General features: G+C 36.4%; 1 protein-coding gene across 50 annotated transcripts in view; it reads right to left on the bottom strand.

Annotated features, from left to right (window-relative positions):
* The window catches only part of SNAP91 (synaptosome associated protein 91), a 141,687-nt gene that overhangs the window by 89,130 nt on the left and 36,868 nt on the right, over window positions 1–15,689 (bottom strand). For all 50 annotated transcript variants that reach the window (XR_011522558.1, XR_011522557.1, XR_011522556.1 and 47 more), the window contains exons 3-5: window positions 2,331–2,473; window positions 1,591–1,666; window positions 528–630 (exon numbers count right to left, since the gene is read on the bottom strand). Coding sequence is in view for 42 of the 50 variants with exons in the window: in XM_070559138.1 (XP_070415239.1) it covers window positions 528–630; window positions 1,591–1,666; window positions 2,331–2,473 (322 nt within the window). In the remaining 8 variants the exon portion in view is untranslated. The remainder of the gene's footprint in view (window positions 1–527; window positions 631–1,590; window positions 1,667–2,330; window positions 2,474–15,689) is intronic.

Genomic DNA, 15,689 nt, shown 5'->3' on the forward strand with positions numbered 1-15,689 from the left:
TTCTGTTTCAGTGAGGTTTTCTTAATGGTTAGTATTAATAATTAGTTCAATTATGGTTTGTGTGTGTGTGTGTGTAATACCAGGGCAGTATTACCTCTCAAAAACAGATCTCCACCATAAACATGATTCAATTTTACCTCAGTCAAAACACATTGAAATAACTATTGTCGACCACAGCCACTGTCCTTTTAAATGAACCTTGTTTAAATTCTCTCCATTTAAAATTACTTAAAGGTATATACGAGTTTAAGAATTTTGAATTGATTTTAACAAATAAAATGTTACACTGTGTCAACTCTGGGCAGCAAATCAGATTTTACCCATGGAAATACAAAGTAGTGCACATTGCAACCTCAAGGCTAACTTCTATAATATTATTGAGCTTTTTTCTCAAGCTTTTTTCTCAAGTGATTATAAACTAGGCCTTCATGATCAAAATTAATTGGCATTTAAACTTAGTTAAAATAAATCAAGTATACCTCAAAGACTAATTCTCTTCAAATAAATCTGAGAAGGATAAAACATACCCTTTCTTCACTCTGGCAAAATCAAATGCCATCTGTCTGTAAGAGAAAGCCTTTTCATTCAAATATCTACTATAGCGCCTTATGAAGGTAGACATATCGTAACCTGGAAGGGCAGAGGAAATACAACTAGTTAATAAGATACCTTCAATGGTGCTTTGCTTAGTACCAGTTTTTATTTAAACTCTTCAAATGTAAATAATTTTAGGATGAGGTCAATAAGTGTATCAGACAGGCCTCATTTAAAATCCTATTTCAGGCAACAATACTTTTGGCATGAGATGTTCCAAGACTATACAGCTTAGCTATGCTATCATCCTTGTACAGAAGGTGTTTTCTAACGTTTCCTTGCATTTTTGCTCACTGTTTCAAATTACAGTCTGTTTCAGACATAATACATGCAGCTCTCTGAGAGCTCTCTGAGAACTCATCTTACACATAACAGGCAACCAGTAAATATGATGAATGAACAAACAATTGCAGTTCAAATTCTATTAATTTACAAAGAACACGTCTTTAAGACTAGAGTTTTTTTTACTGAGGAAGTATGTTTCATTTCACTGCCTCTTGCACGTTCATAAACAAAACAACTGTGGGTCTAGCATGTCGACTGTTACATTTTATAGTAAATACTGAAAAAGACAAAAATGAAGTTAATATTTAATTCATATGCTGAGTTTTCTAACAATTTTATTTATTCACTTTTTGGTGAGGAAGATTGGCCCTGAGCTAACATCTGTACCAATCTTTCCTCTATTTTGGGTGTGCGTTGCCACCACAGCATGGCTTGACGAGTGGTGTGAGACCGCACCTGGGATCCGAAATTGCGAACCTGGACCACCGAAGCAGAGCGTGCCAAACTTAACCTCTATGCCACGGGGCCAGCCCCTAACAATTAAATATTTTAAAGTTACTATAAAGTAACTATACAGTTACTTTTATATTTTTTCTTAAATATTCAATGGAGCTATTACAATAATTTTGGATTAATAACCTCACTTCAAAAATCAAGAAATTCTGGATCAAAAGCATTAGCAAGAAAATTATAAAACAGAAATATTCTCACCATGGGATCCACTTTTGTCCAAAAAATTGCTGAGATTGAATAATGTATTTCTAGAGGCCAAATACTGAATAAATCTCTGAAAAACAAAAATTAGAATTAAGCAGCAATATTCTCAAATCATACCTATAAACAATTTCTGATACTGCACGGATTTTTTCTTTTACAAATTCTCATCGTGATCTCTTTTACTCAATTATAAAGTTTGCTAGTCTGCTGACTTTCTCTGAGGGGGAAAAAAGATTGACCAATACTCATTGACTTAGAATTAAATTGCACAATCTTTCATTTCTGTATATAACAGAAACACGGCAATTTAATAGGATTCAGAAGGCATCTCATATCAAGTGGGTAATTTTCATTTTATCAATATTTTCCAAAATTTAACATTTTTATGAAAGCAATTTTTGCTTAAAGGCACAAAAGTATATTTGCTATGGGAAAATAATTTTGTTGTTCCTTTCTCCAAACATTTTTGCCCAATAAGATGGTTATATGGTACATACATTTTAGGTACAAATAATATTTAATACTTCAATATCTCTAAGAAAACGTCTAACAACACTTTTTGAAAAAATAGCAAAACAGAAGATTAACATTGTACTTTAGATGATTTTGAACTACGGATTTCCTCTTTTTCTCTTAGTTAGTAAAACTCAAAGGGCCTTAAGTTACCAGCACACTGCTTCATGAAAACCTCCCTCCCTCACTAAAAACAGAAAAGTTAAGTTTGCTTAGTTTACCTCGTTTCCATGCACCATGAGATGGTGTGTTGTGACTAAAGCTTTAAATACAACCACCCAGCTACTGTTTGTCGCCCGCTCAAAGAGCGTGTCAGCCATCTGAGGGATATTCACATTGGTCTCATTGGTAGCCTGGATCAAATCTATGAAAATAGAAGATATCGGTCTATGATACTATTCATCACGTACAAAAACTCACTTCAAATTTTAAACCTTTAAACCCGTTAACTAAAATATAGGTCCAAAATTGTTTTGAAAATTGCTAAGAAAATTTTTAAAAATTAAACTAATATTTTCACACACAAACACATAAATATACTAGTTACTCAAGGTATTTATTTTTTCTTGAGCTTAATTTTGCTATTGAATTCTCTCCTGTATCCTCTTCTGAATTTTATCTGGTTTCTGGTACCAAGGTCATTTTACAAACTTGAGGAAATCTAAGCCTCATGTTACTCTTCTCTGTCATCACTCCTAGAACAACGTCTCAAACACGCAGATACTTACTCTATATGCCATTTGAAGGCAAGGACAGAAATGTGTTTTTTGAAACACTATAGTAAGAGCATACTTCACTTGGATTTTAATTTTGCTAACACACTTGTTGTATAAGTGGCAAAATGAGAGTAAACAGAAAAAGAGGAAAGAATTCCACTGTCCATCTAAGCATTCAGAGAACATCACGCATGCATTAAACTACTATGATTTGACCTGAGCCTATAAGAGAGTAAATTTTTAGTAACACATTCACTGTCCACATTTACATATTAGCAGTACAATTCTGGGTGTACCTCAAGAAAAAAATTTGTATAGTGGCCAAGAGGGGCTTCCCAGAATCCAGAAAAAGTGGTGGTCTGTCAAAAAGTTAGCTAAGGCAACCAAAGATCACGTGCTAAGGAACAGAAGCCAACTCCAACAGTGTAGGATGACCCCCAGGACACCACCACGCACGACTTCTCTTACAGGCCACACCCTCTGCACAGAACTGCAGGTGACACCCAGTTCCTCAGAAATTCTGTGCAACAAGCACAGAGACAAAACCATCCTTTTCTTTGCTTAAAGTCCACACTCAGGAATCATGAAGTACACAAGTAATCATTTATGTAGTCATAAAATCATTACATTTGTTTTATGCATTTATTTTACAATAAACAGGTTTTAAAAACTTAATACTCCATCACTGAAATAGCTCTTAACTCTAAGACCAAAGGGTACCAATAACTATTCTGAATTATAAGTGGACCAAATCAGGCTTGTTTCTTACTTTCTATTTATTTTAAACTCTAGTCATCATCCCTACCCCATGAACACCCTCCCTCAATATTTTCCTTTATTGGAATTCTACTACTCACCCATCAGGAAATCTTTCCTGGTTCCTCACAAATGCAGTCCGATGGGACCTCCCTCTACTTTAAAACCTGAGGCACTTTGTTCCTCGTGGGTGTTCGGATTAGATGTAGATCTGTTGTAAGTTTCTACCATACCAAAGCCCCTTGAGGATGGAAACATCCTCATACCAACGTCTGTTTCCCATGCAGGGCCTTGCAGAACACTGCACAATAAACATTTGTTCAGCAAAATGTATAGAAACCAAAATACTTTGCTGAAAATATAAATGAACTTCTTTGGAAAAGAAAAATCACTACATGATAACATTGTTTTCCGAGACTATATTATGGGACTACTTTAAGCTTGAAATTCTGTGTCAGTCACAAATCCTTCTATTCATTTATTTATTGAACTAACGATATGGAAATGTATTGCTGGTCAGAGAGATGAATGCACGTTCAGATAACAGAGAAACCCTACAAGAGATGAGTCAAGAGAGACAGCACGACAGAGCAGAAAGAGCCCGGGTCCAGAACCCAGCCCAGCCCCTGTTGAGATGTGTAACTCTAGGAAACTTACTTAATGTGTCTTCAATGCAGGCTCTCATCTTTAAAATGGGGGTAATAATTATTACTTTTCAGGTCTATTATAAGGATTGCAAACTGTCTGAACAAAGTAGGTGCCTAAAATAAATGTTTATAAATACTGTTATACATACACTACATTATGAGAATACAGTGGGGTATTAGGAAAGACTCCATGGGGAAGAAAGAGTTGAGTGGGACCCTGAAGTCAGCTATGACATGGGAGAGGAGTGAGAAGGACATTTTTAGCAAATGTGCAAAGTGTGGAGCCATAAGGGGTCATGCGTCCTTGGAGAACTGTGGTGGTTGGGGGCTAGGTATGTGTGGCCAGGTGGTGGGGAGGAGATTAACTGAAGAGCTAGGGAATGGCCAGTGAGGGATCTCATACATTTCATTAAAGAGTTGGACTTCACCCTAGGGATCAAGGGCAGCCCCTAGAAGTCTTTGAGCAGAAAAGTACCAATAACATATTGCTTTTACAGTCAACCAAATTATTCACTGACTACTAAATCTGTCTGCAAGGTAAGCAGAGGCACAGGATAAGGAATGATCACCTTTGCCTGGAAAGATACACTAGAAGAGAGGACAAGGGTAAGTTAGAAAGCCTAGTTGAGCATTAGAGACATGGTGAGGCTGAACTAACGAAAAGGCAGTAGAAATAGAGGGAGATAATGAATGGCGATGTCTAGGAGGTTGCATCTGACAGGAGCCCAGGGTTTTACCAGTTCGGATCCTGGGCGCGGACGTGGCACAGCTCGTCAGGCAACGCTGAGGTGGCATCCCACGTGCCACAACTAGAAGGACCCACAACCAAAATATACAACTATGTGCCAGGCGGATTTGGGGAGAAAAAGCAGAAAAAAAAAAAGAAGATTGGCAACAGTTGTTAGCTCAGGTGTCAATCTTTAAAAAAAAAAAAAGAGGTAACCCAGACATCATACAAAGAACAATGAAAACTATACGTTATAAATAAGAAAAGAAATAAGAATTAAAGCTAAGAAAAGACCAACAACTAAGAGATGAATGGAAGAACACTGAGTGAAACAACAGTCAGAACGGTAAAGAGAAGCCTAGGAAACGAAACTGTGAGACTAATTAAGAAGACGGCTTCAAAATTTTCAAGAAGCAATTAGGGGTCACCGATGTCAAATACTGCAGAAAGTCGTCGCAAGCTGAACCCCCAAGAATAGAATGTAAAACTAGGAGAATGCTGCCATGTGAAGAAAATAAAGCTCAAGCATAGTCTGGGTTTGAGAGCGAGAGGGGTCAAAGGAGGGCTGTTTATGGTTTAAAGATGGGAGACATTTAAAGATGTTTGAGACCAAGTAGGAAAAGCCAAAAAGAGGTGAGGTTGCAAAGAGAGTAGACAATTTAGGGGAAATTCTAGAGGCGAGGTGAGCTTTAAAATCCAGGGCTCAGATGCTGAGGTTAGCCTCAGAGGGGAGGGTTATACAATGAAGAGAGGTAAGGATGGGTACTCTTGAGTGGAGATGCAAGAATGATGACAGATGTAACGCTACTGAGAGGCATGCCATTGATGAAGCAGTAAAAGTTGCTAATTTTATTAATTCTTAACTTTCAAATACTCATCTTTTTAATATTCTACGTCAGGGGTTGGCAAACTACAGCTTGCTGGGCAAATCTGGCCTGCTTCCTGTTTTTGCAAATAAAGTTTTATTGGAACACAGTCATGCCCATTTGTTTACATACTGTCTAAGGCTGCTTTCACACCACAACGACACAGTTGAATAGTTACAACACCCAACTCAAACCCAATTCAGTGATCCACAAAGCCTAAAATATTTACTCTCTTATCCTTTATAGAAAATGTTTGCCGACTCTGTTCTGTCACTAAATGGGAAGTATGCATAAAGCACCTCTGATGCCTAACAAAGGTCAAGCCTGCCTCAAAGAAAAGCAACTGTGTGTTTAAATTGTGAGCTGAACTAATCACTTTTTTCACAGACCACTGTTTTTACTTGAAAGAATGACTGACAAACTTCAAACCATGATGATTCAGACTTGGTGTTTAGCAGTTCTTTTCTCAAAAATAAAGAAAGTGGGCCTGTCACTCCAAAGAAAACAAATGACAGAACTGGTTGTCAATGATAAAATTCAGTTTTTCAAGTAAAAATTAGAATTTTAGAAAACTTGTGTCTGCCATAATAAGTTGGACGGTTTTCCAGTTCTTCAAGAGTTTTCTGATAAGACTGTTGGTGACATTAATGACTATCACTTGTTGATCTTTTATAGTGGAATGTGTCAACATTTGGAAGATGTGAGTAACTCAGTGAAACAATATTTTCCAAATGACAAGTGCACAATGTTACAAAATAACACACTCAATCCACTCAAAGTACAGACAGACAAATGCTAACGGATTTTAAGACGACAGAATACAGAAAGTTCACTAATGCGGTTTCAGATTCAACACTGCAACTTAAATTTTCAAAAATACCACTTAGAGAGCTATGGTGTAGTATCACAGAAGACTATCCACAATTTTCTGAAAAAGCTATTAAAATAGCTCTCCCTTGTCCAGTCACATATCTGTGCGAGGCCGGATTTTCCTCATCTACTTCAACTAAAACAGCATATCCCAACAAATTGAACATAGAAACTCATATAAGCTTCTGTCTTCCATTGAGACGATATTAGAGAGATATGTAAAAATATATAACAATATCACTCTTCTAGCTTTATTTTTTTGGTTTTGGAAAATATTTACCCTAAAAATATTATTTGCGTTAACACATCAATTGGCTTATTATTGTTAATTAACAATGAAAATATTTCTAAATTTTCTCAGTTTTGATTCCTAATACAGTAAATATATAACTCACATAAACAAAAGCTCTTTGAATTCCTCTATATTTAAGAGTACAAAGGAATCCTGAGACCAGTTTGAGAGCTGCTCTTCTTAGTATGTACCTAGAAAGAGAATCGCCAGGTAGTAGACTATGCACATATTTAACTTCATAAAATGTTTTGGGTTTTTTTCGCTTGAGGAAGATTGTCCCTGAGCTAACTTCTGTGCCCACCTTCCTCTATTTTGTGTGTGGGATGCCACAACAGCATGGCCTGGTGAGCCATGTGTAGGTCTGCACCCAGGGTCCGAATTCACAAACCCTGGGCTGCTGAAGCAAAGTACACGAACTTAAGCACCACACCACTGGGCCGGCCCCTGTAAAATGCTTTTACTGGGACTGGCCTGGTGGCACAGTGGTTAAGTGTGCACATTCCACTTCGGCAGCCCAGGGTCCGCTGGCTCGGATCCCAGATGTGGACATGGCACCACTTGGCAGGCCATGCTGTGGCAGGCGTCCCACATATGAAGTAGAGGCAGATGGGCACAGATGTTAGCTCAGGGCCAGTCTTCCTCAGGAAAAAAAAAAAAAAGAGGAGGATTGGCAGCAGTTAGCTCAGGGCTAATCTTCCTCAAAAAGAAAAAAGTTTTTACATAATTATTGCACTAATTTATATTTTCACGAGTAGTTTATGAGTTTATACTGATCCACTTCTTCAAAAAATAAAGGGTTTCCATTTAAAGAATTTCAAAAGATTAAACAAAGCACAGACAAATGTGAAGAAAAAATATTCTTGAAAACTGTGAGAATCTAAATGCTAAATATCTGTCATATTTCAATTTTTTAGAATTCAAAGTTTTAGTTGAACTTGGGAAGACAGATTTGGTATCTCTTTGGTAGTTTTAAAAATAGCTTTACTGAAGTATAACTGTCATACAAAAACTGCACATATTTAAAGTATACTATTTAATAAGTTTTGACAAACATATGCACCAATAAAACTATCACCTACAACACGATGATAACATACCCATCACTTACAAAGGTTTCCTCGAGCCCTTGTAGAATTCCTCCTTCCAGCCCCTCCCAATTTGCCACCCCTGTGTTATCAATCACCAATTTGTTTTCAATAAATATACATTAGTTTGCATTTTCTATATTTCTACAAAGAGAACTATACTTTTTTCTTTGGGGGGTGAGTCTGGCTTCTTTCACTCAACATAATTATTTTCAGATTCATCTGAGTTGTTGCATGTATCAACAGTTCATTCCTTTTTATAGCTGAGGTGTAACCTGAAATATGGACAAACCAAAATTGTCTATCCATTCACCTGCTGATGGACATTTGGGGTGACTCCAGTTTTTGGTTATTACAAGTAAAGCTGCTATGAACATTGACGTATAAGTATTTGTATTTGTACGGACAAATGCTTTCATCTCCCTTGGTAATTGCTTAGGAGTGGAATGTTTAAGTCATTTGGAAGTAAATATTTAAGAAACTGCCAAACTACTTCCAAAATGGTCGCAGCATGTTACATTCCTACCAGCAGTATACGAGTGTTTCAGGTTTTGGTTTTTTTTTTTTGTCATTACAATAGATTTGACATGGTATTTCATAGGGGTTTTTCTTTGCATTTCTTTGATCACTAAGGATGCCGAACACTTTTTTCATGTGTTTTTCATTAGTTTATTTACCACTGGTATACATTCTTTGAACATTTTTATTGGGGTGTTTGTATTTTTATTATTCAGTTACTCTGGATCAAGTGCTCTATCTATGATTTGTAAATACTTTCTCCAAGTCTGTGGCCTCCCTTCTCATTCTCTTAACAGTGTCTTCCAAAGAACAGAATTTTTTAATGATGATGAAGTTCTGTTTATCAGGTATTTCTTTTATGGATCATGCATTTGGTGTCATATCCAAGAAATATTTGTTTAAGTAAAGGTCACATATATTTTCTCCTATGTTTCTTCTAGAAGTTTTACAGTTTTAGGCTTGTACATTTAGGTCTATAATACATTGTTACTTTTTTTTTTTTTGAGGAAGATTGGCCCTGAGGTAACATCTGTGCCAATCTTCCTCTATTTTATGTGGGATGCCACCACAGTGTGGCTTGACAAGCGGTGCTAGGTCCGTGGCCAGGATGTGAACCTGTGAATCCCAGGCTGCCAAAGCGGAGCATGTGAACTTAACCACTATGCCACCAGGAAGGCCCCACATTGTTAGATTTTATAAATGGTATTATGTGTGCATATATGGTCTTTTTTTTTCCCCATTTGAATATCAAACTGTTCCAGCACCATTTGTTGAAAACACTACTCTTTCTCCACTGCAGTACCTTTGCACCTTTGTCAAAAATCACCTGAATGCATATTTTTGGGTCTAATTCACAACTCCTTATTCTGTTCTATTGATCTATTTGTCTATCTTTACATACATCCCACACTATCTTAATTACCATAAATTGATAACTCTTGAAATCAGGTAAAGTTAATCCTCTAACTTTATTCTTTTTCAAAGTTGTCTTAGCTCTTTTAGATCCCTTGTATTTCCATATGAGTTTAGATTGAGCCTATCAATTAACAAAAAAATGTCTACTGGGATTTTTTTTAATTGAGGTAACATTGGTTTAAAACATTATATAAATTCTAGGTGTACATCATTATAATTCAATTTCTGTGTAGATTACATCACATTTACCACCCAAAGACTAATTACCATCCATCACCTTACACACATGCCTAATCACTCCTTTCACCCTCCTCCCTCCCCCCTTCCCCTCTGGTAACCACCAATCCAATCTCTTTTTCTATGTGTTTGCTTGTTGTTGTTGTTATCTTCTACTGATGAGTGAGCTCATATGGTATTTGAATTTCTCCCTCTGAATTATTTCATTTAACATTATACTCTCAAGGTCCATCATGTTGTCATAAATGGCAAGATTTCATCATTCCTTACGGCTGAGTAATATTCCATTGTGTATATTTACCACATCTTCTTTATCCATTCATCCCTTGATGGACACCTAGGTTGCTTCCCAGTCTTGCTACTGTGAATAATGCTGCAACGAACATAGGGGTGCATGTATCTTTACACATTCATGGTTTCATGTTCTTTGGGTAGATACCCAGCAGTGGAACAGCTGGATCGTATGGTAGTTCTTAATTTTTTGAGGAATCTCAATACTGCTCTCCACAGCGGTGCACAAGTATGCATTCCCACAACAGTGTATGGGAGTTCCCTTTGCTTCATATCCTCTCCTCTCCAACATTTGTAATTTCTTGTCTTGTTAATTATAGCCATTCTAACAGATGTGAGGTGATATCTCATTGTCATTTTGATTTGTATTTCCCTAATAATTAGCAACGTTGAACATCTTTTCAGGTTCTGTTGCCCATTTGTATATCTTCTTTGGAAAAATGTCTGTTCAGATCTTTTGTCCATTTTTTAATAGGATTGTTAGCTTTTTTGTTGTTGAGATGTATGAGCTTTTTATACATTTTGGAAATTAACCCCTTATCGGAGATATGGTTTGCAAATATCTTCTCCCAATTGTTAGGTTGTCTTTTCATTTTGTTGACAGCTTCCTTTGCTGTGCGGAAGCTTTCTAATTTGATGTAGTTCCATTTGTTTATTTTTTCTATTGCTTCCCTTCCCTGGTCAGACACATTATTGGAAAATATGCTGCTTAGACTAACGTTGAAGAGCATATTGCCTATGTTTTCTTCTAGAATTTTTATGGTTTCAGGTCTTACATTCAAGTCTTTAATCCATTTTGAGTTAATTTTTGTATATGGTGTAACACAATGGTCTACTTTCATTCTTTTGCATGTCACTGTCTAGTTTTCCCAACACCACTTACTGAAGAGATTTTCCTTTCTCCATTATATGTTCTCGGCTCCCTTGTCAAAAATTAGCTATCCATAGATGTGTAGGTTTATTTCTGGGCTCTCAATTCTGTTCCATTGCTCTGTGGGTCTCTTTTTGTGCCAACACCATGCCGTTTTGATTAATACAGGTTTGTAGTATATTATGAAATCAGGGACTGTGATATCTCCAGCTTTGTTCTTTTTTCTCAGGGTTCCTTTGGCTATTTGGGGTCTTTTGTTGTTCCATATAAATTTTAGGATTCTTTATTCCATTTCTGTGAAAAGTGCTGTTGGAACTTTGATACAGATTGCATCAAATCTGTATACTGCTTTAGAAATACGGACATTTTAACTATGTTAACTGTTCCAATCCCAGAGCATAAAATATCTCCCCACTTCCTTGTGTCACCTCCAATTTCCTTCGAAACTGTTTTATAGTTTTCAGTGTACAGATCTCTAATCTCTTTGGTTAAATTTATTCCTAGGCATTTTCTTATTTTTTGTTGCGATTTTAAATGGGATGGTATTCTTAATTTCTCTTTCTGCTATTTCCTAGTGAGTGTATAGGAACACAACTGATTTTTGTATGTTGCTTTTGTATCCTGCAACTTTATCATATACACTTATTACTTCTAAAAGTTTTTTGGTGCATTATTTAGGGTTTTCTATATATAAAATCATGTCATCTGCAAATAGTGGCAGTTTCACTTCTTCCTTTCCAATTTGGATCCCTTTTATTTCTTTTTCTTGCTTGATTGTTCTGGCTAGGACCTCCACTACTATGTTAAATAAGAATGGTCAAAGTGGGTATCCTTGTCTAGCTCCTGTTCTTAGAGGGATATCTTTTAGTTTGTCTCCATTGAGCATATTAGTTGTGGGTTTGTCATATATAGCCTTTATTATGTTGAGGTACTTTCCTTCCATACCCATTTTATTCAGAGTTTTTATCATAAATGCATGCTGTATCTTGTCAAATGTTTTCTCTGCATCTATTGAGATGCTCATGTGATTTTTATCTTCATTTTGTTAATGTGGTGTATCACATGTATTGATTTGCAGGTGTTGAATCATCCCTGCATCTCTGGAATGAATCCCACTTGATCAAGGTGTATGATCTTTGTAACGTACTGCTATATTTGATTTGCTAGTATTTTTTTGAGGATCTTTGCTTGGATGTTCATCAGTGATATTGCTTGTAATTTTCTTTGTCTGCATTATCCTTGTCTGGTTTTGGTTTGGTAATGTTGGCTTCATAAAATGAGTTAGGCAGTAGGGGCTGGCCCCGTGGCCGAGTGGTTAAGTTCGCGCGCTCCGCTGCAGGTGGCCCAGTGTTTCGTTGGTTCGAATCCTGGGCGCGGACATGGCACTGCTCATCAAACCACGCTGAGGCAGGATCCCACATGCCACAACTAGAAGGACCCACAACGAAGAATATACAACTAGGTACTGGGGGGCTTTGGGGAGAAAAAGGAAAAAAATAAAATCTAGAAAAAGAAGAAAAAAATGAGTTAGGCAGCCTCCCTTCCTCTTCAATTTTTTGGAAGAGTTTGAGAAGGATAGGTATTAAGTCTCATTTGAATGTTTGGTAGAATTCACTAGGAAAGCCATCTGGTCCTGGACTTTTATTTTTTGAGAACTTTTTGACTACTGTTTCAATCTCCTTACCAGTGATTGGTCTATTCAAATTCTCTATTTCTTCTTGATTCAGTTTTGGAAGGTTGTATGATTCTGAGAATTTATCCATTTCTTCTAGATTATTCATTTTGTTGGCATATAGCTTCTTGTAGTATTCTCTGACAACCTTTTGTATTTCTGAGATGTTCATTGTAATTTCTCCTCTTTCATTTCTGATTTTATTTGAGCCTTCTCTCTTTTTTTCTTGGTGAATCTAGCTAAAGGAGTGTCAACTTTGTTTATCTTTCCAAAGAACCAGCTCTTGGTTTCATTGATTTTTTCTTTTTTTTTTTAGTCTCTATTTCATTTATTTCTCCTCCGATTTTTATTATTTCTTTCCTTATACTGATTTTGGGCTTTGTTCTTTTTCCAGTTCCTTTGGGGGTGTACCATTAGACTGTTTGGGATTTTTCTTGCTTGTGGAGGTAGCCTGTATTGCTATAAACATCCCTCTTAGAACCGCTTTTGCTGTATCCCATCAATTTTGGCATGTCATATTTTAATTTGTCTCCAGGCATTTTTTGATTTCTCCTTTGATTTCTTCATTGACCCAATCATTGTTCAGTAGCATTTTGTTTAATCTCCACATATCGTGGCTTTTCCGATTTTCTTCCTGTAACTGATTTCTAGTTTTGTACCACTGTGCTCAGAAAAGATGCTTGGTATTACTTGAATCTTCCTAAATTTATTGAGACTTGTTTTGTGGCCTAATATGTGATCTATCCTGGAGAAGGTTCCATGTGCATTCAAAAAGAATGTGTATTCTGTGGTTTTTGGATGGAATGTTCTCTATCTATCTACTAAGTCCATCTGGTCTAATGTGTTATTTAAGGCCAATGTTTCCTTATTGATCTTTGGTTTGGATGATCTATCCACTGGGTGTAAGTGGAGTGTTAAAGTCCAGTTCTATTATTGTGCTGCTGTTTATTACTCCCTTTATATCTATCAAAAATTGCTTTATATATTTAGGTGCTCCTATGCTGGGTACATATGTATTTATAAGTGTTATATGCTCTTGTTGAATTGTTCCCTTTGCCATTATGTAGTGCCCTTCTTTGTCTCTTGTTACAGTTTTGCTTTAAAGTCTGTTTTGTCTGATATAACTATTGCTACCCCAGCTTTCTTTTCATTGCCATTTTCATGGAACATCTTTTCCCATGCCTTTACTTTCAGTTTGTGAGTGTCTTTAAGTATGAAGTGGATCTCTTGTATGCAGCATATATATGGGTCTTCTTTTTTCATCCCATCAGCCACCCTATGCCTTTTTATTGAAGCATTTAGTCCATTGTCATTTAAAGTTGCTATTGATAGGAATACACTTATTGTCATTTTGTTACTTTTTTCTGAGTGTGGTAGTAGTTCTCTGTTCTTTTCTTCTTCTCTTGCTCTCTTGTTTTGTAGCTTGATGGCTTTCTTTAGTATTATGTTTGGGTTCCTTTCTCTTAATTTTTTGTGTATTTATTATACGTTTCTGACTTGTGATTACCATGAGGTTCATATACAACAATCTACATATAGAGCAATCTGTATTAAGTTTGTGGTCTCTTTAGTTTGATCTCTTGCTTAAAAAGCTCTACACTTTTCCTCCCCTCCTCCCACATTTTACATTTTTGATATCATATCTAAACTTTTTTTTGTGCATGTGTATCCATTACCCTCTTATCATGGCAATAGACAGTTTTAGTACTTTTGTCTTTTGACCTTCATATTACCTTCACAGGTGGTTGATCTGCTACCTTTACTGTATATTTGCCTTTACCAATGATTTTATTCCTTTTTTATATATAATTTTCTTATTCCTATTCATGGTCTTTTCTTTTCCACTTAAATAAGTCCCTTTAGCATTTCTTGTAAGAACTGGTTTCTTGGTGATAAACTCCTTTAATTTTGGTTTATCTGGGAAACTCTTTATCTCTCCTTCCATTCTGAAAGACAACTTTGCTGAGTAGAGTATTCATGGTTGCAGGTTTTTTCCTTTCAGCACTTTAAATATATCATGCCACTCCCTTCTAGCCTGTAAGGCTTCTGCTAGAAGTCAGCTGATAGCCTTATGGGTTTCCTTTGTACGTAACTAGGTGCCTTTCTCTTGCAGATTTTAGGATTCTCTTTAATTCTTTACATTTTAATTATAATGTGTCTTGATGTGGGCCTCTTTGGGTTCATCTTATTTGGTGGTCTCTGTGCTTCCTGTACCTGGATATCTGTTTCCTTCCTCAGGTTAGGAAAGTTTTGGGGTATTATTTCTTCAAATAGATTCTCCTCATTTGTCTCTCTATTTTCCTTCTGGGACCTCTAATATGGATGCTAGTGAACTTGTTGTTGTCCCAAAAGGCCCTTAGACTGTCCTTGTTCTTTCTTCTTTTATCTGTTCAGCTTGGGTGATTTCCTCTAGTCTTTCATCCAGCTCATTGGTCCATTCTTCTGTATAATCTACTTTGCTATTGTGTCCCTCTAGTGAATTTTTCATTTCCATTACTGTATTCTTCATTTCTGATTGGTCCTTTCTTATATTTTCCAACTCTTTGTTGAAGTTCTCACTGAGTGCATTCATTCTTCTCCCAAGATCAGTAAACATCCTTATGACTTTGTTAGAAGATTTTTAGCCATAAATTCAATTTCTTTAATAATATAGGGTATTCAGGTTTTTCATTTATTTTTGAACAAATTTGTCTTTTTCCTATGTTATTGAATACTGCTGTCAGCAGTATTTCCTTATTGTCCTTTTAATATCTGTAGAATCAGTAATGATGTCATCTCTCTCTTAATTACCTGATATTGTAATTTATGTCTTTTTGCTTCTTTTCTGATCAGTCTAGGTAAAAGCATTTGAATTTTACCAATCTTCTCAAAGAACTAGTTCCTCCTCCACAATTCAGGAGACCCCTAGGATCCAGCTGAAGTCCTCCAGCCTGTGCTATGGCATGGAAACTGCCTCATGGCAGCAAGCTCCAACAGTGCTACAAATAACCCTGTTTGTTTTCCCTCACTCAGGATGACTGTCCTTTATTGCCTGATGTCAAATATACTGAAAACAGTTATTTAATATGCTTTGCCTAGTTTCTCAGTTATTTCGGGTGGGAGGTAAATAGACTTTG

This window comes from Equus przewalskii, chromosome 9, assembly GCF_037783145.1.
Source record: "Equus przewalskii isolate Varuska chromosome 9, EquPr2, whole genome shotgun sequence".
Classification (NCBI taxonomy): Eukaryota; Metazoa; Chordata; class Mammalia; order Perissodactyla; family Equidae; genus Equus; species Equus przewalskii.